The sequence below is a fragment of the Martes martes genome (assembly GCF_963455335.1).
Source record: "Martes martes genome assembly, chromosome: 8".
NCBI classification, from domain to species: Eukaryota; Metazoa; Chordata; class Mammalia; order Carnivora; family Mustelidae; genus Martes; species Martes martes.
Window position 1 is genome coordinate 129734180 of NC_137895.1, and position 26992 is coordinate 129761171.

At 39.6% G+C, this 26992-nt stretch overlaps 1 protein-coding gene across 1 annotated transcript in view; it reads right to left on the reverse strand.

The window, feature by feature from the left end:
* ODAD2 (outer dynein arm docking complex subunit 2) overlaps positions 1-26992 on the reverse strand; it is a gene marked incomplete at its 5' end in the record, with an annotated part of 176018 nt that overhangs the window by 114933 nt on the left and 34093 nt on the right. Inside the window, 6 exons of the mRNA XM_080812154.1 lie at positions 4703-4945; positions 6536-6690; positions 8626-8736; positions 9077-9319; positions 12687-12896; positions 13296-13442. Of these exons, the coding sequence (XP_080668280.1) occupies positions 4703-4945; positions 6536-6690; positions 8626-8736; positions 9077-9319; positions 12687-12896; positions 13296-13442 (1109 nt within the window). The remainder of the gene's footprint in view (positions 1-4702; positions 4946-6535; positions 6691-8625; positions 8737-9076; positions 9320-12686; positions 12897-13295; positions 13443-26992) is intronic.

Consider the following 26992-nt stretch of genomic DNA (forward strand, 5'->3'; position numbering starts at 1 on the left):
AAGAAGCCTCAGTGTCTTCTGATGATGAATGGATAGATGAATGGATAAAGGAGGAATGGTACACACACACACACACACACACACACACACACAGGAATATTATTCAGCCATAAAAAACTAAAATTTTGCCATTTGCAATGATATAGATGGAGCTAGAGCCTATAATGCTAAGTGAAATTAGAGAAAAATACCATATGACCTCACTCGTATGTAGAATTTAAGAAACAAAATAACAAAGGAAAAAGGAGAGAGAGAGAGAGACAAACCAAGAAACAGACTCTTAACCATAGAGAACAATCTGACAGTGACCAGAGAGGAAGTGGGTGGGGAGGTATGAATGAAATAGGTGATGAGGATTAAGGAGGGCCCTTGTCATGAGCGCAAGGTGATATATGCAAGCATTTGTTGAATTGCTACATTGTACACCTGAAACTAATGTAACACTGTATATTAACTCTGCTGGAAGTAAAATTAAAAACTTAGTAAAAAAGAAATTAGTAATCATCAAGAGATAAAAAGATGATTTATGACATAGTCACACAGTGATACAGAAATCATATACTATTAACAAGGCAGACAATGGTAAAATATATATGAAATGTATGTAAATAAACAAGCAAACATACCTCAAGGTAGCTTCTCAAGCAGAGCTCACTCCCATCCTAGGGCTTTTGTGTTCACTACTCCTCAATGTGTTTTCATCCCTCAGGTGGTCTTCTCATCTCTCAGGTCTTGATTCAGATAACCTCCCAGGGACTACTGTCCTCTCTCCTACTTTCTCTTTCCTCTTTCCACTGTGGCTAAAGTAACCACCTCCCACTCATTCACTCTCTTTTAGTCGTGCTGTTTTCTTTTCTTCATAGCATTTAGCATTATCTGAAATCATTTTATTTAAGAGTTTATAATCTAGGGGCACCTGGGTGGCTCAGTGGGTTAAAGCCTCTGCCTTTAGCTCAGGTCATGATCCTAGGGTCCTGGGATCAAGCCCCGCACTGGGCTCTCTGCTCAGCAGGGAGCCTGCTTCCCCCCCCCCACCCCCCGCCTGCCTCTCTACCTACTTGTGATCTCTCTCTGTCAAATAAATAAATAAAATCTTAAAAAAAAAAAAAAAGAGTTTATAGTCTGTGCCCCACATACACAACAGAATGCAAGTTCCAAGGGGAAGGAACTTTGCTGTGGGTACACTATACTTTCAGTGGCTAGCACAAAAATGCTTGATAAATATTTGTTCAATGAACAAGGAATAAACAATATAACTTTAGATATTTAACATTTGCAAGGAAAAGATGAAGCTTGAGAAGCAGGATGGGGTCAGGAGGCAAATGTTCTGAATAGCAGACTAAGGAACTTCAGTTCGGTTTTTAAAGCTTGAGAGGTCCTGGATGGTTCTTTAGAAAACAACCCTATCAGATCTACAGTTTAGAAGAATTAATTTCAGTGCCATGCAGGAAAGATCTGGAAGGGGAGAACTATGAGATGAGACCAAACGAGACTTGCTTCAGTAGTCCAGGTAGAAGGTGACAGAAGCTCAAATGAAGGCAGAGAGCTGGGGGATGCATTCAAAAAATGTTCAGAGGCAGTTGATATAGTTGGCAGACATGAGTGGACAAAAAGTAAGCAAGAGCCAAAGATCAAAAGATACACATTAAGCCATTTCTAACGAGTGATTATTACATGCTAATGAATGCCATTTTTTTTTTTTTTTACAGACGAATACATTAGAAAATTGTTTTGTAGGCACAGTGGATGTTCTTCTCTTGGAAGTTATCACGAGTAAGACTAGTGTTCCTTGGTGTCTGAAACACCTGAGCCTAAGGCTCCAGTAACCAAATCGGAAGAGAGTTACAGAGGCCTTAGCACTTTTGTCCCAGATATGTGGTGAGACGAGACTCACATTAACAGAGCTCCAGGGCTGTCTTAGAGTTGCAGGCTTCCTGTGAAGAAAGAGGACCTGACCAAATACAAATGAGTCACAAAGGCCAGGAGAGTGGGCAGATGGAAGAAGGCATGACCAGAGACTACTGCCATCAGGTAGAAGCTTCCTGTACCAGTCAAATGGTGAAACAGATAGGAAAAGATACTTATCAGTAGGGCTGTATGTATGGCCCCACAATGTATGGTGCTGGGTATATGTCTGTGGGAACGGTGCTCCCTAGAATTGTGCAGGTCACACACTGAAGAGTTGAATGAATGAGCCAATCAGAATGAAATGGTATAGGAGATATATAGGAGAATCATATCATATAAAGATTACAGGTGTGAGTCCTGGATCCAATCAACCATCTCAAGAAACACTGCTAGGACTGAAGGGGACAGAAATGGGATGAAATGAAGAAAGGTTGTCAGACTCAGTCTATAGGACAGGCCGGTAGAACTATCCGGCTACCAAATAATGTAGTGTTATTTCTTACATACCCAGGATTCCTGGGGGTCCAGGAATCAGGGGATGGAAATGAGAGTGGTACCTAGTACTCACTATTACCACTGTGACCCACTAGCAAATGTTTTTGCTTCTTGTTTCTGTGACCTTACACTTCGCTGGTTTAGAGGTCTTAGTTCCAAAGCGGGGAATGCTTCCACCAGGAGACCCAACAATGATTCCAGTTCCAACAATGATTCCAGTGAACTGCAAGTTAAACCTGCCTCCCAGCCACTTTGGCCTCTCCATGCCTCCAAACCAATAAGCAACAGAGAGAGTTACTGTGTTGGTTGGAGTGACTGATCCCAATTATCAAAGGGAAATTGGACTGCCACTGCACAATAGGGGTAAAGAAGACTGTATCTGGAAAACAGGAGATCCCTTAGGGCGTCTCTTAAGTATTACCATGCCCTGTGATTACAGTTGATGGAAAACTACAACAACCCCATCTAGGCAGGACTACTTATGGCCCAGACCCTCAGGAATGAAGGTTTGGGTTACCCCACCAGGTAAAGAACCACAGTGAACTAAAGTGCTTGCTGAGAGCAAAGGGAATATTGAATGGGTAATTAAAGAAGGTAGTTGTAAATACCAGCGATGACTCCATGGCCAGTTACAGAATGAGTATTGTAACTGTCATGAATATTCCTTCCTTATTTTGTTATGAATATGTCTGTGTATATCTTTTTTCCCTCTTTTATCCTTTTATCGTGTAACACAAGATATATTAACTTTATGTTATAGTTTTTAAGGATGGTCAACTTTACATCAGAGCATTTAAGTAACAGGACATCAAAGAGAAGAGTAAACATCATCTAAGAACTTTGCTTCCTCTTCTGGGAAAAGGGTTAGTGAATTTTCAGTGGCACACTGGATAGTTATATAGTGTTAGGCAGGGATATGGCCTTGTTATTATCTCTCTATAGAGATTAAGCATGGTTTAAGGAGATGCATGAATGGGGACCAAGTTGACAAAGGGTATGTGATGGTTAATATTTATGTGTCAACTTCGACTGGTTTAAGGGCTGCCCAGACATTTGGTTACACTTTTGTTTGAGAGAGAGAAAGCACATGCCAGCAGGGCAGGGAGGGCCAGAGGGAGAGGGAGAGAGAGAATCCTAATCCACGTTGAGGATGGATCTCACAACCCTGAGATTAAGACCTAAGCCAAGATCAAGAATCAGAGACTCAACTCTCAGAGCCACTCAGATACCCGTAGTCAAATGTTAATTTGTATATTTCTGTGAAGGTGGCTTTTTGAATGAGATTGATATTTAAATTGGTGGACTTTGAATATAGCAGATTATCCTCTATAATATTAGTGAGCCTCATCCAATCAGTTGAAGGCCTTAATAGAAAAAAGGCTGACTGCCTCTAAGCAAGAAGGAATTCTGCCAGCAGACTGCCTTTGACCTCAAAATGATGCTCCTTCCTGAGTCTCCAGCCTGCCAGCCTCCCCAATCAGAAGGGGGAACTTGTCAAGCCTCCATAATCATGTGAGCCAATTCCTTAAATCTGTCCCCCCACACCTCCCACCTTTCTCATCCTGTTGATTCTGGTTCTTTGGAGAACCCTCATGCAATAACTTTGGCCCATATGGTTCCTCCCTTTCTGGACTTCATATATATCTGAAGTCCAAAATATATATATATGACTTCATATATATATACATATATATATGTATATACTTCACACACACATATTTCATATAAATATATGTAATCTATACACAAATACATGTTTATGTGTGTGTGTGTGTGTGTGTGTGTAAAATCTTGATATTATTCTTAAGTTGTATAACATTTAAGTCTTTTCTTCCTAATTAGAGAAGAATTTGCTCAAGGACCAAGATCACAGCTTAAAATCCTTTGTCTTTCTCCCTCATCGGTTCATAGGTCTTGTTAGGTGCTCAAAATATGTTTGCTGAATTGAATTGAAAAACAAAAAAGATACTAGGGGAATGCTACCTAGAACTACCTAGGGTCTCAGTTAGGAAGCAGAGAAAAATTCTGTTGATTGTATGAAGGTTTCTGGGTGGGATATGAATTACTGGGAATGTTAAATCCTCCCAATAAGCCCAGTCTCAGCCCTCTAGCTCATCCAAGGGAACAATTTGGCTCTGTTAACTCATGACTGGTAAACTTGTGGTTATTTATATGGAAATCCACTTTACTTTTTCACCATTTGTGCATGCCAATTCTAAGTGATGACACTATTCTATGACAACCTGAGTATTTCCCCTAATACTCTCAGATAAAATCTTTCTGTTGCTAGGCTACTTACGCCATACTTTCGGGTTCTGCTGCACAAGCACCAACTGCTTTTGTGACATTGACAAGAAGAGTTTGGTTTATTCCAACGAGGAGATTCACAAGTGGTTGAATGCCACCACATTTCCGGACAAGGACTCGGTTTTCATATTCCTGACAACATTCTCCCAGTGCACCAACCACATTGACAAGTACTTCTTCGGGCTGGTCAGTTAAAAGTCCCACCAAAGTTTCAATGGCTTTGTATTCCCGAAACCTATGTTCATCACAAGAAAAAGAGGTGGGGGGAGGAAAAGAGAAGAACAATATTACTTTTAGTATAAAATTAGCTAATATTAATAGCACAAAATTGCTAAATGACAACTATATGTTCATTCAGTCCTTACAAAAACCCTATGATGCAGGTACTACCACAATCCCTACTTTCAGAAAGCTGATTTGAAGCTTTGTAAATAGTGAGGCTGACATCCACATCCGGCCATCTGCACCTTTAATCTCTATACTGTACAGACTCAGAGAAAACTAAAACTTCTTCCACATCAGTGTCAGTGATTCTACTATGATATGGGTGTTTTCCTCATGTCACAGAGACTACTTAATAGGAACAAAGCAAAATAAGCCTATTTTGTGTTAAATAAGACAAGTGAATTTCTTGTTAAAATCATCACACTGAGGGGCTCCTGGAGGGCCCAGTCAATTGAGCATCCAACTCTTCTTTTCAGCTCAGGTCCTAAGAGGGTGGTGAGATTGAGCCCCAAACTGGGCTCTGTGGTGAGATTGAGCCCCAAACTGGGCTCTGTTCTCAGAGGGGAGTCTGCTTGAGATTTTCTCTCTCTCTCTCTCTCCCCATTTGCCCTTCCTTCCACTCATGTGTACTCTTTCTCTCAAATAAACAAATAAATCTTACAAAAAAATCATCACACTGAGACAAAGAAGAGTTGCCTCCGAATATCCATCACAGAGTATGAGAACTCTAAAAGTACACAGGGATAAATTTGAATATTAAAATAAATCTGGGGGTGCCTGGGTGGCTCAGTGGTTTAAGCCTCTGCCTTCGGCTCGGGTCATGATCTCAGGGTCCTGGGATCGAGCCCCACATTGGGCTCCCTGCCTGGTGGGGAGCCTGCTTCCTCCCCTCTCTCTCTCTCTGCTTTCCTCTCTGCCTACTTGTGATCTCTGTCTGTCAAATAAACAAATAAAATCTTTAAAAAAAATCTGATGATCATAAAGTTTACAAATACTTTAAAATTCAATGAAATCATTTGAAAATGGCTGCTCTTTAACAGATTAGTTAGCATTTAGCTGATTTATCTTGTTTATATTTTAAAAAGGAATAAAGAATGGAACCACTTCCATCTATAAAGATTCGGTGGGAAATTCATCCCCGCATCTTCTTCAATCAGAGATGCTTGTCATTTATATGGCTGCCCGTAAGTAAAAGAGCCCATTTACACAGATAGGTTACATCAGCAAGTCCCTTAGTACTTAGTACTGAGTGAGGCACAGAAAACCATTGCCAGGTGGTGGGATGGGAAGTAGACGTCTTTCATTAAAAAAAAAAAAAAAAAAACCCTTAATCCTGCCAAATTAGTCTAGAATGTATGTGTATGAAAATTAGAGGTATAGCATTAGGATTGACCCTTTATTAAAATAACATTACAGGAATGTGTTTCAGTGGCCATATTTTTTTATGCATCTACACTTCCTTTAGAAACATCTATATCTTAATGAGAGAAGATGTTAGTTGAAGGACTCACTATACACAGTGTAGCTTCTGTGAGCTAAGAATACAGCTCTTCCTCAATGGCCATATTTTTATCACAGAATATTGAATGGCTTCTCTTACTTGGTCACATTCTCTTTGCTGATGGAACATTTCCATATTGCCCCCGTGACTGCGGCCAACCGTTCTTTATTGTCAGTGTTATTGAGCAGACTGGCCAGGGGTTTAAGTCCTCCATGCAGTCTCACCAGGTCACGGGTTTCCTTATCTTCAGCACACTACACAAAAAGTCAGGGCAGAGGCTGTCAGTGATGAAGGCATATCAAGCTTTCAGTGATTGCTAAAGAGGCTGTCATGCTAGTGGCTATGATACTTCTTTTCAGAGAGTTTCATTTTCTGAAGGGGCCTCCAAGTAAAATATAATTCTCTGTACTGGCAGCTCTCTGACAGTGTCTCTCTTCCCTTACATGATTTTGGCAATGTCTAGAAATTTCTACATACTTAGAAATTCTGCCAAGCCGTTCTGAGGTGGTGTGGGCTTCCTCCAAGACAGAAAGAGAGGTTGGTAAGAGACCTAGAATGCCACATGCGGGGATGGAGGATTTCTGCAGTCATGCAACCCACAGTCTTGGGAAAATATAGTGAAGATACATGAGTGATAAAGCTTTTGTCTGATCTTCAATGACCCCCAAAAGCTAAGAGAGAAGTATTTCCCTAATAGAGTTTCTATGTTCAGAGCAGTGAGCTATATCAATAGCAAATGATATTATATTCACATGTGTTTATCCATACATTTGTGTCATCCTTTGAAATAAATATGTACTGCACAGACATTCCCAGCTGACCACACTTCCCAGGTTACAGAGCAAAAAGATGATAAATTTAGTATAGATATATTACCATCCGAGGCATACAGTTGGTCTCTGAGGCCACATGATACAGACGAATGTGATGCATCATCCATGAGGGCCACCAGAAGAAATCCTCACTGGAATGCACCACAAGGCATCTGCCATGTTTATCTTCTATTTATGACTTTCGGTTTTGGTTCAGTTGCAACTTTTAAAAAATTAATCACTATTTCCAACCAATCCTTCATAGTTACTCATATGAGGCATATATGCAAGTCAAGGCTATATATCCTCGTTATGAACTGAGTTACGTTCCCTTAAAGCTGATATATGTCAAAGTCCTAACCCCCATACCTCAGAGTGTAACCATATTTGAAGATAAGGTCTTTAAAGAGGTAATTAAGGTTAAACAAGATCACTGAGGTAGGCTCTAATCCAATATGACTGGTGTCCTTAGAAGAAGAAAATACTAGGATACAGAGGAAGGAACATGTGGAGACAGAGGGAGAGCAACATGTGAACGTGAAGATGGCCATCCATAAGCCAAGGAGAGAGTCCTTAGAAGGAACCAATGCTGTTAGCAGCTTGATCTCAAACTTGTAACCTCCAGAACTATAAGGAAATGAATTTCTGTTATTTAAGCCACCCAGTGTGTGGTATTTTGTTATGACAGCCCTAGAAGACTAATACAATACTCTACTGACATGAACCCTTTTCTCTGACTCTGTCTTTTTGGCATACCCTCACTGTGCATGTTTTAAAATGCATTCCTCTAGGAAACTTTCTCTGATAGGTAGAATCTAGAAACTTTCTCTGATGACCAATAACCAGCCATCTAATTTGTCAAGGCCATCTTTTCTTCTGTTTTCTTGTATACTACGAAATGCATAACTCACAGAAAGTTAATGAAGATTAAAATACATTAATAAAAAGATAAAACAGGAATACACACACACACCCCCACCCAAAAGCACACACTCATTCGTCCATCCATCTTGTTTTGGCAGAAGGTAAAGTTCCCAAGACCAGCATGTTTGAATAGGGTAACTAAAAAGCAATGTAAAGGCACCAAGTATATATTTAGCTATTTTACACTAAGTAACTTGTTTGAGGAGACAAAGATATATAAGTGGCTTCCAGAAATGTGAATAATCAAGACATGCTGGAGCAGGTTTCTCTCTCACATATGCAGGCATCTGTCATTAGCACAGGACAGTGGTTCTCAGACCTGTATGTGTGGAAAAATCCCTGGGCAGGGGGGTTCTTGTTAAAAATGAAGATTCCTGATTCCAAACCCCAGAGAATGAGACCTCATGTTAACTATCTAAAGAACACCACGACTGTCTGGGGAGTCCGCCGTACCTGGTAGATGGCCATGGCACAGTGTTCCTGCAATTGTTCATTCTCACTATTTAGGTTCTTTACCAGATTTTCAATTATCCTTTCGGCTTTGATTGCAGCTCGGTAGTTTTCCTAGGAATACAAATTTAAATATTTACATGCATAATGCATGAATAGAAGTATCTATTTATAGGTACTAATAATTACGCCAAATGAACTTTCTTAATAAACACTAAAGTCCAAGATTAACACAACCATATAGTAAGAGAATTTAGTCAGCATTTTCAGAAATACATCACACAGGCACCAATTTAATTAATGTTCTATTAGTTTCATCTTCTCTTTCTAAAAGACTACTGATTCTCAAAAAAAAAAAAAAATCCTTAGCAGTCACAATAACCTTAAGAATTGTTTTTCAACTAAAGAAAGTTAAGGTAAATGGAAGCAAGGGAAGCAGAGCTGGCTTGAGTACCTCTGATGCACATTCTTGCAATGTCCCCACCACTGGAATTAGCATGTTCTCATGAGAAGTCTTCAGTAAGCCGGCCAGCAGAGGAATGCCGCCAGCTTTACGAATGGCTTCTTTATTCGCGTAACTCTTACTGCAGCTCCATAAGGCCAGCGCCCCGCAGCGAGCTACTTCCACGTCTCTGGCATCATACAGACTTGACTGAGCCGGTTCTTGTGAATTCTGTGCACAGTCGAGTAGGGCGACCTACAAGAACAGAGAAATACGATGTACATGGGAATCTTTAAAATAAAACAACGTACCCTGCAAATAGCTACAGGGCTGCTAGCAGGCTAACCTCCATCAAACATAAGAATATGTTTATGGATTAGTTTTCATACTACACAGTAGTCAGTGAAAGCAAAGAAACAAACCCTTCAAAATATCTTTCTCCAGATTTGGGAGGCTTTATATTTCCTTCCTACAAGAAATTTAATCTCACCAAGATTGTATTAATATAGCTGTAACATTTACATTAGGAAGAGTTGTATACTACATCCTCAGCCTTGGTATCTCACAAAATGAGGCTCCCTAAAGCCATCAGGACTTTCTAATGAGAACTGAATGGCCTGTATATTCTCAAAACCATGAGACCTCTTCCGAGGATATGGCTCTCTACCTGTACTACTGAAACGAACCAATCCACATGACATAGCGCCACAATCTTTTCTTTTCTTTGCAATAACCAAAGCCACCAGAGATCTTAAGGGAAAGGCAATTTATATAGAAGCAGCAGGATGTCAGGGTGCTCCACAGAGGAAGTGAAGTGGGGGCTCCCAGGGCTGTCTTTATCCTATGGATGTCTACTCCATTCTTCTACCTCTGCAGGCCAGATTCCATGGATATGTCCAAGTAATCATGACCACCAATCCTGAGTTTAGAAAAGAGTAGTCCAGACTGAGTAGAGCCTCTGATTCCTAATTCCAAATTCCTGGGAGAGAAATCTGGTGGGACTGGCTTGAGTCAGGTGGACACTCTGCTGTACGTTCATCATATGAGGGACATATGTTTATTTATATTGATGTTCCTGCCACCTGTGTTTCTGTACTTGACATTTCAATAAATGTTTCATATGGTTTTCAGTGAAAGGGTCAAGTACACCATACATCCAGAGGAATGTGGAAATGCCCACAGGAGTAACAACACTGAATCTTAAAATCTTTTCCTACCTGGATGTGTTCTCCATGATTGCTCAGACACTCAGGTGTGTGCCTCTTCAGAGACTCAACGCCATCTAAGTGCCCAAACCCTGCTACGGCCACTATACCCCTTCCTGCCTGCTCTGATCTGACCTCCATTCCCTTGCTCTGATGTCATAACCAGCTCACTGCTCTGTACTGAGTGATCGCCCTCACTTCCAGTTTTGGCTGGGGATTCATGTGTGTATGTCACCTACCCTCACTTAGTTAACAAACCAAAATTGGATCCCTAATCCTGATCTTTCCCAGATGTGTTCTCAACCTAGCAATTATAAGTCTATTAATGCCTGATCCATCACCGTGCTTCCTGTTTCTAATTTAGCTATCATTTAAGATTATATTAAAACGTGTGGCATTATCTAATGGACTAAGTAAGTGCAGTTGTCCAATTCTAGTTCCCTGAATGTGATATATAAGACTCCCATAAAAATAAATTTCAGTTTTAAGTTACATTATTCATTCTTATAATTTAATGTGAGAACTTCCATTGGACAGCCACATCAGTCAACCATATGACTTCATTATTTAAGCAGAATACTGATAATCACAGTAATAATTACCTTTCCCCCAACATTTTATTATGAAAAAATTTCAAACATACACAAAGGCTAAAAGAACTGTATGGTAATTATACAACAAATCATGTATATACCACCTAGATTCTATAATTAACATTGTCATATTTGTTTTAGCACACAGCTAACCATCTACTTATCCAGCCACCCAGCCATAATTCTGTCTTATTTTTGAAGCAAATAATTATACTCTATAGTACTCTATAGATTACAAGTGGATTCAGAGGTCCGCAATTTACGATGGTTCAACTTATTTTTCAACTTCACCATGGTGTGAAAGTGGCATGCATTCAGTAGATCCTACTTGGAATTTTAATCTTTCGAGCTAGCGATATGCAGGTTACACTCTTGTGATGCTGGGCAGTGGCAGTGAGCCTGAGCTCTGTCAGCCACACCATCCCAAGGGTAAACACCGGTGCACTTACAGCCATTCTGCACCCATACAGCCATTCTGTTTTCACTTTCAGTACAGTTTTCCATAAATCACAGGAGATATCAATACTTCATTATAAAATCAGCTTTGTGTTAGATGATTTTGCCCACCTATAGGCTAATACAAGTATTCTGAGCACGTTTAAGGCAGGCAAGGTAATCTAGGATGTTCAGTAGATTAGTTGTATTAAATACATTTCTACTTATGATATTTTCAACTTCTAATGGGTTTATCAGGACATATAACTCCATTGTGAGTCAAGGAAGAGTTGTACACAGAATCTCTTAATTTCTGAAGACATGTCACTGTGTATGCATTCACTTCAAATGCATATTGATTCAATACATATTTATTAACCCTTCATATGTGTAAAGTACTGGGCTATGTGTTGTGAATGACACTGAGATGAATAAGACATGTCTCTCATCTTGAGCTTCAAGTGCAGAAGTGGAGACCATCCAGTATGGTAGAAGCTGCAGGAAGAACATGGGATCTACTGATCCTTCCAAAGGTGGATGAAAAAGCACTTCCATACTGCCCTGTATCTCCTTGATGTGAGTGTTGAACAGAATGCTCACTTCTTTCTTTCAGGGATAGTTATGAATAGAACCATTTTTTTTAAATTATAAAGGTAATACTTAATACAACATATTGGCAAATGTGGGAAAATATAAAGAAAAATTGATAGTTATTTCAGAGGAGAGCGCTGTGAACAGTTTTGTGTATTTATTTCACATTCTTATAAAAAAGCTGTTACAGACTTGTGAGGTAAGTTTCTGAAAATTGGGATCATAGATGTCAGTCAGTTTTCGATCCTGTCAGAGCTTTCTATAATATTATATATACGTTTATTCCTTGCTACTAAATATACTTTGAAAATGCAATACTGATAGCTGAATACACGTTTCCTGGAGGCACTGTTCCTGTGGCTTTACTGCTCTCATATTGTAAACACGTTGTTTTCAGTAACAATGAGATGACTAAGCATCTGCAGGTCTGATGGTCTCCTTGGGGGGCAGACCTCATAGTGAGGTCACCACAGCAGAGAAAATGGATGACCAGAGCCCTTTCTAACAGGGTCTCCACCCCCTCACCCACTTTGCATGTGCCACACACAAATGTATCCCCACCAATGCGGTAGGTGCAAATTACATCTCTTTTTAAACATATGTTTCTTTGAAAAAGAAGGTCAGACATGTTTTCTGGCCAGTTGCTAATGTAAATATACAACAGTAATTTTCAAGGACATTATACAAAAAGAAGATTCCCAGAACACACATATTTAACATCTGGAAGTGGCCAGGAAGGACAGCAAGGAGGTGACGTTTTGGTGGCGGGGGTGTGATGATGGTGTCAGCAGTACTCACCAGTTTGGTGATGCCCCCATGGCGTCTCACTGCCCGTCGGGCTCTTCTAAACTTGGCAACATTTGCGATTGTCTCAGCTGCCAGGCATTTCAGACTCTTATGTGGAGAATCAAGTATATTAACCATAATTGGTAAGCCCCCAAGGTCAACAATATTACGTCTGATTTGCGGATTATGACTGATTTCCTTCAGGATTTTTAATGAACCAATCTAATGAGAAAATAGAAGTTAGAGGTGAAAATAAGTGCTTAATACATAACCAGTGCTAGAGTTTTAAAAATTCCAAGTCGGCCTCAAATCCTTCCCCGGTGACGTTTTTTTAAGGAAATACTTTCTATTCCCAGGTATTACCCATAGCCTCCTTACTTTTCTCCAATTATGCAGACAAACATTCATCATTTAAGAAGCACATACTAGTGGAAAAGAACCAAAAGATGAACAAGAACAGCCAGGAAGAGAAGAGCAGCGAACAGCCGAAGGAGCAAGTTCTCAGTGAGACTAGCAAACAAAGTCAAGACAGAGGCAGAAGCGACAGACATGTATCAGTAAAAAGAGAAGCACGAGGAGGTATGGACGAGGTTCATCACCCGTGTCATGTAAGCCACTCACCTTACATTTGACTTCGTCTGTATCAAGTAAATTTATCAAAACTTCAAGGCCTCCGACATCCCTGATGGCCAGCTGGCAGGTCTCTTGCGCTAAGTTGAAATCCTTCATTGAACACAACGCAATCACCGTAGCTGTCTGATTTCCTCCCTACAAGGATGCCAGGCCACAGAAAGGTTAAATACGATCATGCATTCATTGAAATTTACTTAATGGCTATGAATCCACGAACTGGGAAGTGTGTCTCCCCGTACATGGTACGTTAAATTTTTTTAAGTTCTCTGAGTGGCTTATAATTTGTTAAATGAATCATGTAGAGCTGAAGCATGAAAAAGCTTTACAGAGTATCATAAAACATTATTCCAATTAAGAGTCAGCATTTAAAGGTGGTCTGTCTGCTTTAAACAGCGAGGGCATTAGGCGGTATTAGTACGTTAAAGAGAGTCGAGGGGCAAGCCTTGAGAGACCCACTGAGGAATGTAAGTTTTATGTTGAGGTAACAGGCAGTCCCTGTAGTTCTTGAACAGAGTACTGTGCAGTCCAAACCATGTCTGGAAATGATTCTCACAGATGTATGTAGAACAGTCTGGAACAGGGAAAACCTGAGAAAGGGAAACCATGTGGGAAGTGGTACAGTGATCCCTCCTGGGACTGGGGAGTAAGTGGGAGAAGGGCCATGGGACTGGGAAGGAGGAGGTGATTCCATTAAGAACAGCAGATGACTCCGTGTGTGGATAAAGGGGAAAAAAAAAAGAAGCCTTCAGTATCGAGAGCACAATGTTGGCCCAATGTAGAGAATCACACAATCAACGTCTGCTTAGCTAATCACCAGATGTCAAGGGTAGTGGGGAATGGCTCCTTTAAGGTAAAACAATCTGGGAGATTTAAAAAAAAATGAATGATTAATCAGTGAAACAGACCCACCAGGAAATTATAATCAGAATTCACTTCAGGAGTTCTTAAGTGATGTTCACCCATCATTAATGCTTTGAAAATCTTCTGAAGAACACTGCATAGTACTGACCACTCCTTCTGCTTTTAAGACTGAATGGTAACTAAGAGTTCCAGTGTGAGTGCTGAAATAGTTCATAAGACACAAGAGCAGGGGGCGCCTGGGTGGCTCAGTGGGTTAAGCCACTGCCTTCAACTCAGGTCATGATCTCAGGGTCCTGGGATTGAGCCCCACGTTGGGCTCTCAGCTCAGCAGGGAGCCTGCTCCCCGCTCCCCCCCACCCCCCGCCGCCTGCTTCTCTGACTACTCGTGATCTCTGTCAAATAAATAAATAAAATCTAAAAAAAAAAAAAGACAAGAGCAGTATTTCTAATGGAGCTAAGAGTAAACTGTTTTTGTAAAAGGTGCTTATGAAAGATGGCCTTGGATCTTGACCTCAAAACATAGTATGAATAGCCTCAAATATATTTCTCTCTCCTTTTGGAGGAAAAGACACCTATAAATTATGTTTATTCTCATTTCTTAATTATCACTTTATATTGTTATATCTATTATATACATGTTCATAGATATAATATATACACTTAAGACAAAAATGGAAATTATATTTAAGCAGCCCAACCCCCTCCTTCATATCACACATGCACACATGCAAATCCTCTTGTGAATTCAACACAATGTGTTACTTTTAAAACAAGAAATTGAAGTGGGATTATAAGAGGGCAAGTATCAAAAAGATGAAAAGGTGCAGACTTCAGCCTTTCCCCTTCCAGAAAAGTCCCTCTACATCTCTAAAAATGTACAGACACCACACTAATTTTCTTTCTGGGTACTCCAGGCTGTCCTCTATATTCAAGATTAAGTTGAGAATGGCAAAAGCCTTCATTTTCTTATTTACATTGAAAATAGTGAGTTTTGTTCTGTAGCTTTTAATGTCTTTTTCTCGATATTGAAAGAAATTTTTAACACCGCCAATTGTTGGTTTTAACACCTACAGTTGGTTTTGGGAAACACAAAATAGTAAGTCTTTCACTTATTACTTTCAATTTTATAATCTCCCTTGTTTGGGGGTACGGGACCCTCCCATAAACACACACATTAGCACTTCTGGTGTCTTACTTTTAGAAAAACAGAAGACAGATATTTCATAAACCATAGAGAAGAATCTAAATGCTAACCGTAATTCAAGAAAATAATATAGAAAAAAGCAAAAAAAGAAAAGAATGAGAGACAATTATTTAACAAGGCCCTTTTGCTGAACTTAAATGGGTTAGAAGGAACCCGGAAATTCCCCTGGGGTACCCAAAGGAGCAGAGCTGGGCTCCCGCAAACTCGGAGCTTCAGACAGAGTTCTTTAGGCAGTGGCTTCAGACTCAAGTGTGACTTGAAAGCGAGAAGACATCAAAACATGTCATGCCTCAGTCAAGCCAAGAGAGTCCACCCACGCATGTCAAACTCTGAAGGAGAATGTACTGTCCCAACATTCTTAGTTCCACGTGATGGAGGACCTTCTTGACTGCTGTTCTTGCATTGTATTTTCTTTGGTAGCATTTTTCTACAGTCATTGTTTCCTATTTCATTTTGAGGTCTCTTAAGTTTTTCTTTTCTAGATTATTTCTATCTTTTGTGCTTTATTTCATCATACGCATCATAACCAATGATACGACATTTTTAAAGGGTCTTGTGGTTGTGGTAGATGCCCAAAAGGTAAGAGGTTATATTTTCCTGAGTTATCTCTAAGCCAATTTTGAAGCCAAAGGATGGAAATTTACATTTATCATTAAGAAGTTAGATCCTTATAGAAAAAAAAATTCTGTAAATCAGCTTTTTCTGAAAATCTGGAAACATATTCATAGGCTTGAGAGATTTTTTTTTAGAACAGTTTTATATTAGGGAAAGTTAGTTTTTCCACATTTCAGGATTTAGTTCTACTCTTGTCACTGACCACACTCCCCAAAGGATTATAAATCTTTCAGAATGAATACCAGAGGATAGGAGCCAAAATATTCAACATACAGAGCCACAAATGTTAGCCAATTGCTATTCTTTAAATACCAGCTATGTCAAAGGATTTTCAAATGTTTGTTCTGCTTTGACCAGATGCCATAAACATCTTACTAAGGAGAAGCAGTGCAAATATGCTCATTTTTCAATTAAATCTCCCCTGAGAAGGTAATTAGTTGCCAATACTTATTTTCACATTTTATCACATATTTGCATTTGTGAACTTTAAAGAACTGGGGAAAACATAGTAAAATATTATTTCACTAGCTTCTGAAGGGTTTTGAAGAATGCTTCCAATAAGCTTTTCCACTTCTTAAATTAGTACAAGTCTTCTGCTGTTGTCTTCCGCCCCCGCTTCTCCTCAGACATCTCCAGGCTCTGTCAGCCTTCGGACACTTTGCAGTTTGCATTCCTTTCTAGGACCAGGAGGCTTTTGTTCATTGTCAAAATCACATTTCCAACATGAAAAGTTGAATGAATATTGCTTTCCTTCGTTTTCCTCAAAATTTCTTTTAGAAAGAGAAGTTCAGTAGAGGACACTTTTCTAAATAATGTTTCTCATTGTTTTAAGTAAATCTTTGAAATAAAAAAGTATTACCATATCTGGTATATAGATTTATACCTACCTCCAGTCCCCTTACTGCTGACAACAGAAAAGTAAACATTTACAAAGTTGAGATGAAGAATGTATTTGAGACTAAATCAAGGAGCCAGCTGCCTCCAACCACTTCTTAATTCTTTCATTCAACAAATTTGCCCACTTATTATTCACCGAGTCTGAGTCCAGCAACTAGAGACATCCTGGAGAATAAAAACAGACCTGGTCTTTGCCTCATGGAGCTCATCAAGTTTTGTGGAGAAGAAAGATTTTAATTTTTGAAGCCCATCCAAATAAATGAAAAACTCTAAGCAGTGCTATCCGGAGAGCAGCACGGGGCTGTGGAAGCCTGCAGTAGGGGACTCTGGGCCCGGACCTCAGGAAAGGTTTCCCTGAGGAAAGCATGTCTGGACTGAGGTGTGGACAGAGTGGGAGCCTTCCCTGGTGGAGGAGGAGGGACGTGATGAAAGGCATGCCAGTCAGAGGAAACAGTATGTGTAAAGCCCTGCGGAGGCGTGGAACGTGGCCTGTTTAAGACCTCACGAAGGCCAGTGTGGCTGAGACCCAGAGCATGGCAAATGGTCCAAGACAAGCTGAAAAACTAGGTGGGCAAAGGAATCTGCTGGGCCCATAGGCCAGGTTGAGGATTTTAAACTTTATTCAAGATTGATAGGAAATATTCAAGGATGTTGTTTTGCGGGAGAGGGGGAGGACTCACATGAGTTGAGCACATTTTTAAAAGATCATTCCAGCGGAAGAGGCTGGAGGGGGCAAGGAGGGGACAAATGGGACATGTGGGGACCATGCAGGTTACTGCAGCTATCCAGACAAGAGGTAACTGGGATTAAGAGGTCAAGGTGACTCATTATGTGTCATAAAGACTTCAAGTAATGTGCTTTAGAAAAGGATACTATAAAGCTAGCAGACAAAGCTCTGGTGGGCTACATGCTCACAGGGCCATGATTCAGAGCTTCCCGTCATAGTCCCATATGGTAACAGCGAGATAAGAAGGCAGGCAGAGGCACAATCCGGAGTGGAGACCCCTCTGTGCTCCCCACTGTCTGCAATCAAGGGGTAGCAGGTGAGACCCGGTGAGGTGACACAGCCATCACACAGCCATCCAGCTGGCTTTCAGTGTTCTCAGCATTTTTTCCCTCCAAACACACCACTCAGAGAGCAAGAGAAGGGAAGGTCCGCCAGTGACTATTTATTGATGATGACAGAGGGCCTGGCACCCAGCACAGAGGTTGGCTTACAGATACTCTTCATCTCCCAGGATCAGGAACAGTAAAATGTCAATGCTCAAAGTGAGTGGCATATGACCACGTAAGTCAAGGTAGTAAAATGCATTGCTTTGCCTTCTGTTTATTTGCAAACCGACTTTATACTGATGATTCAGCACTCATAAACCTCAGACTCAAGCGATGAGACTCAAGAGGACTCCAGGAAAGAAAATGAGAAAATACTGTGCCAGAAGAAAAAAGAAATTAGACTCAGACTGTTGCATTACAAGCTTGCTGAGAATTTTTATTGGGAATGGGTACGGAACAATGCAAGCATTCCCTACACATTCCTTTTAAATAGACATGGAACATTTACCAAAATAGATAATCTGCTGGAATGTCCTAGTCGCTGCAATGAGGAAAAAGCTGTAGCAAATATAACTGCCTTCCTAAAAAATTCAGAAGTGTACACTGAATAATTATGATAATTAACAGAAGTAGCTCAATAACGTGACTGGATGTAAGGAAGACATTCAAAAATGAGTAACTCCCCCAATATACTAAGAATAATAAATCAAAAGGTGTAATTTGAAAAATATTCCCATGCCAGTATTGGTAAAATAATAACAAAAATATCAAAGAGTAAATCTCACAAGAAATGTGTTGGAAATACATGGAAAAGAAACTATTAAGTTTTACTAAAATACATACAAATTTAAAAATAAATGAATGGTCATACCATGTTGCTGAATAGGATAACTGATGTTATTAAAATTTGTAAACCCACAACAAAATGGTCAATTGATCTTCGACAACGCAGGAAAAAATATCCAATGGAAAAAAGACGGTCTCTTCAACAAATAGTGTTGGGAAAACTGGACAGCAACATGCAAAAGATTGAAAGTAGCCCACTTTTTTACACCATCCACAGAAATAAATTCAAAATGGATTAAAGACCTAAATGTGAGGCAGGAAACCATTAAAATCCTAGAGGAGAACACAGACAGCAACGTCTTTGACATCGACTGTAGGAACTTCTTACTAGATATGTCTCCCCAGGAAAGGGAAAGAAAAGCAAAAATAAACTATTGGAATTTCATAAAAATAAAAAGCTTCTGCACAGCAAAAGAAATAGTCAATAAAACTAGAAGTCAACCTATGGAATGGAAGAAGATTTTCATAAGTGACATATCTGATAGAGTTAGTATCCAAAATCTGTAAAGAACTTATAAAACTCAACACCCAAAAAACAAATAACCCAATTTAAAAATGGGCAGAAGATACAGACAGGCATTTCCCCAAGAAGACATCCAGGTGGCCAACAGACACATGAAAAGATGCTCAACATCACTCAAAGATGCTCAACATCACTCATCATCAGGAAATACAAATCAAAACTACAATGAAATACCACCTCACACCTGTCAGAATGGGTAAAATTAACAACACAGGAAACAACAGATGTTGGTGAAGATGTGAAGAAAGGGGAACCCTCCTACACTGTTGGTGAGAATGCAAGTTGGTGCAGCTACTCTGGAAAACGGTATGGGAGGTTCCTCAAAAAGTTAAAAATAGAACTACCCTATGATCCAGCAACTGCCCTACTAGATACTTACCCAAAGGATACAAAAATATGATCCAAAGGGGTACATGCTCTCCATTATCAACAATAGGCAAATTATGGAAAGAGCCCAAATGTCCATTGATTAATGAATAAAGAAGACATGGTGTGTGTGTGTGTGTGTGTGTGTATACATATACATATATATGTATATAAATGTGTATATATGTATATATATTTTGGAATATTACTCAACCAAAGAATGAAATCTTGCCATTTGCAACAACATGGATGGAACCAGAGAGTACAATACTAAGTGAAATAAGTCAGTCAGAGAAAGATAAATACCATATGATTTCACTCATGTAAGCAATTTGAGAACAAAACAAATGAACGTGGGGGAGGGAAAAGAAAGGAAAACTAAGAAACAGAGCCTTAACTAAAGAGAATAAACTTATGGTTACCGGGAGGGATGTGGGAGGGGGATAAGGGTTAAGTAGGGGATGGGGATTAAGGAGGGCATTTGTTGTGATGAGCTACTGGTGTTGTATGTAAGTGTTGATTCACTAAGTTGTACACCTGAAACTAATATTACACCATGGTTAACTAACTGGAATTTAAATAAAAACTTGAAAAAAATTACAATTTACCCAAAATGAATTTATAAATTCATATAGACCAACCAAAATCCCCAACAGCATTTTTGAGGTTTTTTTTTTTAAATTTGATTTTCAACTTTTCTAAAAATGATCTGGAATGGAAAATATGCAAAAAGTAGTTTTAAAAATTTAAGAAAGCTCTCTGGCCGATCAAATATAAAATACACCAAAGTTACAGTAATTAAAACAGCATGGAACTGGCAGGGTAGCATCCAAATAACTCAATGTAATAAAGATCCAGAAACAAACTCCCACATACGAGATGACAATACTTGATAAGGGTAACATCTCAGACAGCTGAAAAAGTGGAGGAATGAATAATCTGTGTTGAAACAATGGACTGCCCATTAAAAAAAAAAAAAGAAGTAAAATTCGATCCCAACCTCACACTGTCACTATGAAATGACATCACGATGGATTCAGGATCTGAACTTTTTTTATTTTAAGCTATAAACCTACCAGGAAGAAATAGAAAAATTTTTGTTCTCTTGGAATGACTTCAGAAAACCTTCCTAGTTCCTAAGACACAAAACTTTATAATATAGCCATGAAGGAAAGTCAGTATAGTACAATGGACAGTTGTACAATGTACAATTTAAAAGTTTTCAAAGAGAAGAGTAGATAAAAAGACATGACAAACTAAGAGAAAATATTTGCAAATAATATAACAAAGGATTAATTTTCATTAAGAATCAAAAGACAACCACAGAAAAATAGGCAAGGTATACAATACAGTGGCTATTAAACACATAAAAATATTTACCAACCTCACTAGTAATCAGGAATATGCAAATTCACACAAAATACATCCCCCCACCCCCAGTTGGAATTGGCCAAAATAAGAAATAAAAAAAGACTGTAGGTTAGTGAGAATTTCTAACAGTGAATCTTATTTCTAGACAAACAATTTTAATACTCTGGAAAGATTTTAAAGACCATCCATGCCTAGACCTCACTTCAGACCAATTCATTTAAAACCTCCATGAATGTTACCTGGGCATCAGGGTTCTTGTTTTGTTTTGTTTCTAGGAGCCTGCCTGATTTCACTCTGCATTCAAGGTTGAAAATCATTGATATTTATCAATTAAGTATAAATCGACATTTGCTTTGTGTAAGGAGCCATCAAAAAATTTTTATACAAACCAAGTTGGTTGGTTGATTACTTTTCATTATTTCCCTTTCAATTTAAAAGATTTTGGTGGAGTACTCAAACTTCAGTGTGCGTATATTTTTTTGTTTAAAATCCCTTTACCAAGGTGGAATTGATACACAGAAAATTTACATATTTATGCAACCAATTTAATGAGCTTGAGCATCTGTGTACACCCGTGAAACCATCCCCACAATCAAGGTAACAGACGCATCCATTACCTCCAAAAGTTTTCTTATGCCTCCTCCTTTTTGCGGTATTTACATTTACCATGAGATCAAACATCCTCTTACATATTTCAAACATACAATTCAATATTGTTAACTATGCTGTGCAGCTTTCCAGAGCTTGTGAAACTAAAACTTTGTGCCTATTTAACAACACCTCCCCATTAGAACTATCAAAATTGGAATGCCCAGACTCTTTGACCCAGGCAATTCCACTTCAGAGAATCTCTCGTACAGAAATAGGCTACATATCCAAAGAATATGTAAAAAATATCTGCTGCAGCCATGTTATAATAATAAGAGTTGATTTGGGGGACAAGGCAAAATGTTACCAGTTAGAGAACTGTTACAAGAGTTATTGACAGATACATATAGTAGCCTACTACGTGGTAATTAAAAGGACTGAGGCGGATATGGAAGATCACCGAGAAGACATGTATTTACAATACAATAAGACGTACAAAAATCAAAATGTCGCATAAGTAGTATGACTTCATTTTGTGTATAAAAATTATATATGTGTATGTATATACACAGAAACATCTGGAAGGGGGCTTTCCCTGTTATTCTTCTGCATGGCTTAAGTTTTACCAAGGGCATATGTTAATGTATTATTTTTATAAGATTTTACTGATTTAAATACAGGAAGGACTAGAAGAGGAACACATGCTTCTGCTAAGCCCTGCATGTCGCAGAAATACCAGGAGGCCACAGCCAGCCAGCCACACCCACCCAGAGAGCAGGAGTTGGGAAAGGAGCTGCAGCCCTTGTCTGTGTGGAGTAGCAAAGGCTAGTGGACCAAAAAGGGACCTGGAGCTTAATACTTTCCCTACAAATACACAGCTTCTAATAATGAGTACAACAGAAGTGTATGCAGAAAGTATATAAAATGAAAAGATCACTTATACCAAATCTGGTACCTTTTACTCCTGAACTCTTATATTTATAAATTCTTCAGTGTGCTCAGGCTTCTAGAATAGGACATGAGTATGTGTTTTTAAAATAAAAAGTAAAGCAGCCTAGAGCATTATGTAAACTGGGAACTAGGCAACGCTACTTTCCTACAATTTATTTAGCCTCTCAAATAAATTTGGGGGAAGCATACTTTGAGGAACAAACTACAGTGTAGCTGCCAACACATCAGGCAACAAATTCCCCCAAAAGATTGAATATATTTTCAGGTTACATAAAACTGAACAGAATGCCACATAAAACTTAGATAGCAAAATTCTTTCCAATCAAAAATCTTATGAGTAGCTGGATAGACAACGTGTGATATCATATCATTATACTCTAGCTGGACGAGCTCGCAGTATGCATTTATGAATGAATGAATGAATGAATGAATGAGTTAAAGCTTCAGAAACCTCCCTTAAGATTTTTAATGTCATTTTTCTGTAGGTAAGTTGATGTGGTTGTACAATGCTAGCTAACGGTAGTATAAGCTGTTACGATTCAGTAGGGTTACTTTATCATACTTAGCCAATTCTCTTTGCCTTTCTCCACGGTTTATGAGAGCCAAGGGGCAAAAAGAGTTTATATCTTAAAAACTAAAAAGCTTATTAGTTTATCTGTGGAGTATAGATTCCTCTGTGGAGATGAGGAGCCTCTCCATCACTTCCATTACCTCCTTTGTCATAAAAAAAAGGGATAATTTTCTTTGCGGCCATATAGAAACATACAAATTACACACATCTCAAGTAATCCAAATACTTAAAACGTGTTCATGACATACACTGCATTATTTAAGAGTAAGTTTGCATAAATGCAAACTCTACTAAGAAATTTTTTAGATGATGCAATTTAAAGTATCTTATGATTTCTGACAGGCAGTGGTTTTTTGGTTTTTTTTTGTTTTTTGTTTTTTAAATACAAAACTCTTTTTTGTCATGGAGACATTTTCTTTTAAAGTTAACCCACATCAATGCAACACCGTATGTATTAACTTAAAGACTGTTTCTCAGGAAGGTGGGAGTAATTTTCCTTTCTAACTAGTGGCGTTATTTGAATATATAAACAGTGACCACTGTTTTCCATTTTCGAAAGAGTCTGCTGAACACGACTAACACTGTCCTATCACCGTCTTCCCCATCTCTTTAATTTAGCAAAAGAGCACATTCTCATACTGCCTTCCAGAAATGAACATTGAAGTCCTTTGTTAAGAAATGCTCCCTTTTGGGATGCCTGGGTGGCTCAGTTGGTTAAGCCTCTGCCTTCAGCTCAGGTCGTGATCCCAGGGTCCTTGGATCGAGTCCCACCTTGGGCTCCTTGCTCAGCGGGGAGCCTGCTTCTCTCTCTGCCTCTGCCTGCCACTCTGCCTGCTTGTGTGCTCTCTCTGACAAATAAATAAACAAAATCTTAAAAAAAAAGAAAGAAAGAAAGAAATGCTCCCTGTATAATTAGTCTCTCACTCAAATGAAGAAAACCAAGTGAGAAAGAAAATAGGAGCACACAACCGCCAAGCCTACAGGCCCTCTGGGCCCTGAGTTTCTTGACAGAGGGACAGAATAACCAGGCAACAGGCAGTAAAGATAGAAGCCTGGACACCAGCCTGGCCTGCAGCCGCCTCGCCTTCTGTGTGGCCCAGAGTGAACTATTTCTCAGCTTTTCCACCAATGAAACAAGGATCACACTACCTGCTCCTCCATACCCAAAACCCGAGTAATGGGAAAGGAATTTAATTAACTGTAATTGATTGCAAAGTACATCAAATTCCTGCAGTGAAAAATCCTATAACTCCCAGTTACCACTTAGAAGAACTCCTTAACCAATTAAGATGGTTGTCAAGTGTGTGTGTGCTTGTGTGTGTATGTTTTTAATCAGTTCCTGAAAGATCATTAAGGAACTGAACGCCACAAAAGTAGTCAAAGGTTTTAAAGTTTCAAAATGTCTCTGTGGTGAATCCCCTTCCAGAGGGGACATCCAAAACATGCCAAGGACAGAGCCCACAGTGTCTCTTGGGAAGTCTTGTGGAATTTCTGATGTGAGTCTTTGAGATGTCATGAAGTAGGTGTCACAGCTAAGCTGGGGGTGGGTGGGGGGCTGTTGCTGGGGAAGCCATCAAGTACCTTCACTTTTCATGGCCTGAGAAATCTGAATTTGTAGATCCCTAACAGAAGAATAACTAGCAAGACCCCTGGCACACATGCAAGGTGAAATCAATACCAGTGTTTCATGAGTTTGATCAAATACGATAAAAAAATTAGGCACTGCCCCTCACCGACACACAGCGGGTGGGGGAAGAGGATAAACGTGTGTCGACACCCAGCTGAGATCCCACGCCGCCACTCAGCAGCCTACATTAGCCATTCTCCACTGAGTGACACGTGTCCAGACAACATCACCATCCCCTGGGACTCGGGGACGAAAATCGCACAGATCATAGACTCAGGAACGATATCACATTTGGGAATTTGCATTAAGAAGCGCATTGTTTCCTGATTTCATAGCTAGATCCTTATGGGTTTAGTGTGTAGGAGCTTTCAACTGGAAGGAAACTTTAAAAATGTACATTTTTTTTTTTGCTTCAAACTTTCCAACTTATTTTTTTTAATTAATCTTTTTTATCTACTGGCTAGTTGCATAAAATTACCAAATAAAATGTTACTTTCACTAAGATTTTTTTTTTAAGGCTGATGAAGCAATCTGTAAGATGGCAAACTAATACTTAAGGAAAGACTGCCTTTGGGATAACACTGGAATTCTGATCTAAAAATACTACCTTGGTTGCACTAACTCGAATGGGAGATAGCCACTTTCTGAAGTGCTATAAAGAGGTCAGATTCGCTCATGAATAAAAAGGCAAAAACAAGCCCATATGCTCCACCCCCTCATTCATTTCCCTGCTTCTGAAGCAGTCGTTTGGTTTCTAATGAAGACTCTGCTCATATTCTTCATTATGCATTATTCATATCTCATATACTCAGTCCTTTATTTCTAACTACGGCATGGGCATTTCTCTTTGGGTATTTCACTCTCTTCAAACTTAATCTGCCCCAAACCAAAGCCTCCTCATAAACTGGCCCGTTTTCTTTCCTAGCCATTTCTTGGCTGCTTCCAAGGACATTATCCTATTCCAAGCCCCCAGTGCAACCCCCGCTCGTTGCTGGCCTTCTGTCTCTTCCCACTCTGACTCATTCTGCACACCCCCTGCTGCTGGACTCGGCTTTCTAGATCCATGCTTTCATCGTCCTGACCCCCTGGCTGGGGTCTGATCAAAATCCCAGGTGTAGAAATAGGCCTCCTGCAGGGAGGAGACACACCTGGGAACACAGCCCTGGGGATTAACCCTAGATTCTTCCATTATTGCAGCAAGGACTCAGGAGTAAGAGCAGCTGAATGAAGCACTTCAGGGCCAGACATCTACAAGCTGCTGGCTAGTAATCTTCCATCTGAGCCTGGAGCTGATGTAGGATAGCACTGACATCTTATCCTCAAGTGACAAGGAAAGGCCTACAAGGGAGATAAGGCATGATTCTAGACCCACACTCTGCCGTCCCTCCAAACTACCTAAAATCTTGACCAACCGCATTCTGGGCATCACTCTATCATCTCCTCAATTTTCTCTGGGATTATTTATCCTACAGTATTAAGTTCCATCCCCAAACTTCCTTCAGCCTCCATGGAAATGGATTTCAGTAGGCTTGCAGCCTTGTGTCCAGAAATTTATTCTTCAGTTTAATGTACACTGTGTATGAGATGTGTATGAAAGACAGATCTACTTAGAGTTACAGCCTCTCAACATTTTATTCACTCTACCGAACAGTACCTATTTGTACTAATTTAGTATACTATAATACTTGTGACGACTCTACATTTCCAAACAAAATAAAATTCTGCAACTCTCCTATTTCACAAAGGCGTTCTCCACATAATTGGTTGAGTAATGAGCAAAACTCCTGCATTTTTACGAAAACTCACAGAATTAATGTCGGGCACACATCTTAACAAACTATCTTCCCCTATCACTGGAATCGATCCATAGCAAAACGTTTTTAATTGTGAGAATTTAAAGCAGCCCTGGCCAGGGGGAGAAAATAGTATTCACAGAAGGTTAGCAAATATAGCAATAAAATGGCATATCTACAAGGAGAAAGGGAACAGGAGAAGGAGGAGAAAGAGTAAGAGAAAGCGGGGAAGATGTCAACAGCAGAAGGAATGACTCTGGCTCAGAGGGAGAAGAAACAGTGCTCCAGGAGCTGAGCATGAAGAACAGCTCAGCCTCACCCCTTGGGAACCTACTCACACCTTCAGAGCAGAGGAGGAAGAGGTAGACCTGTGCTCACTGGCTCGACGCCCCACAAGACACAGAAATGAGTTGAATATG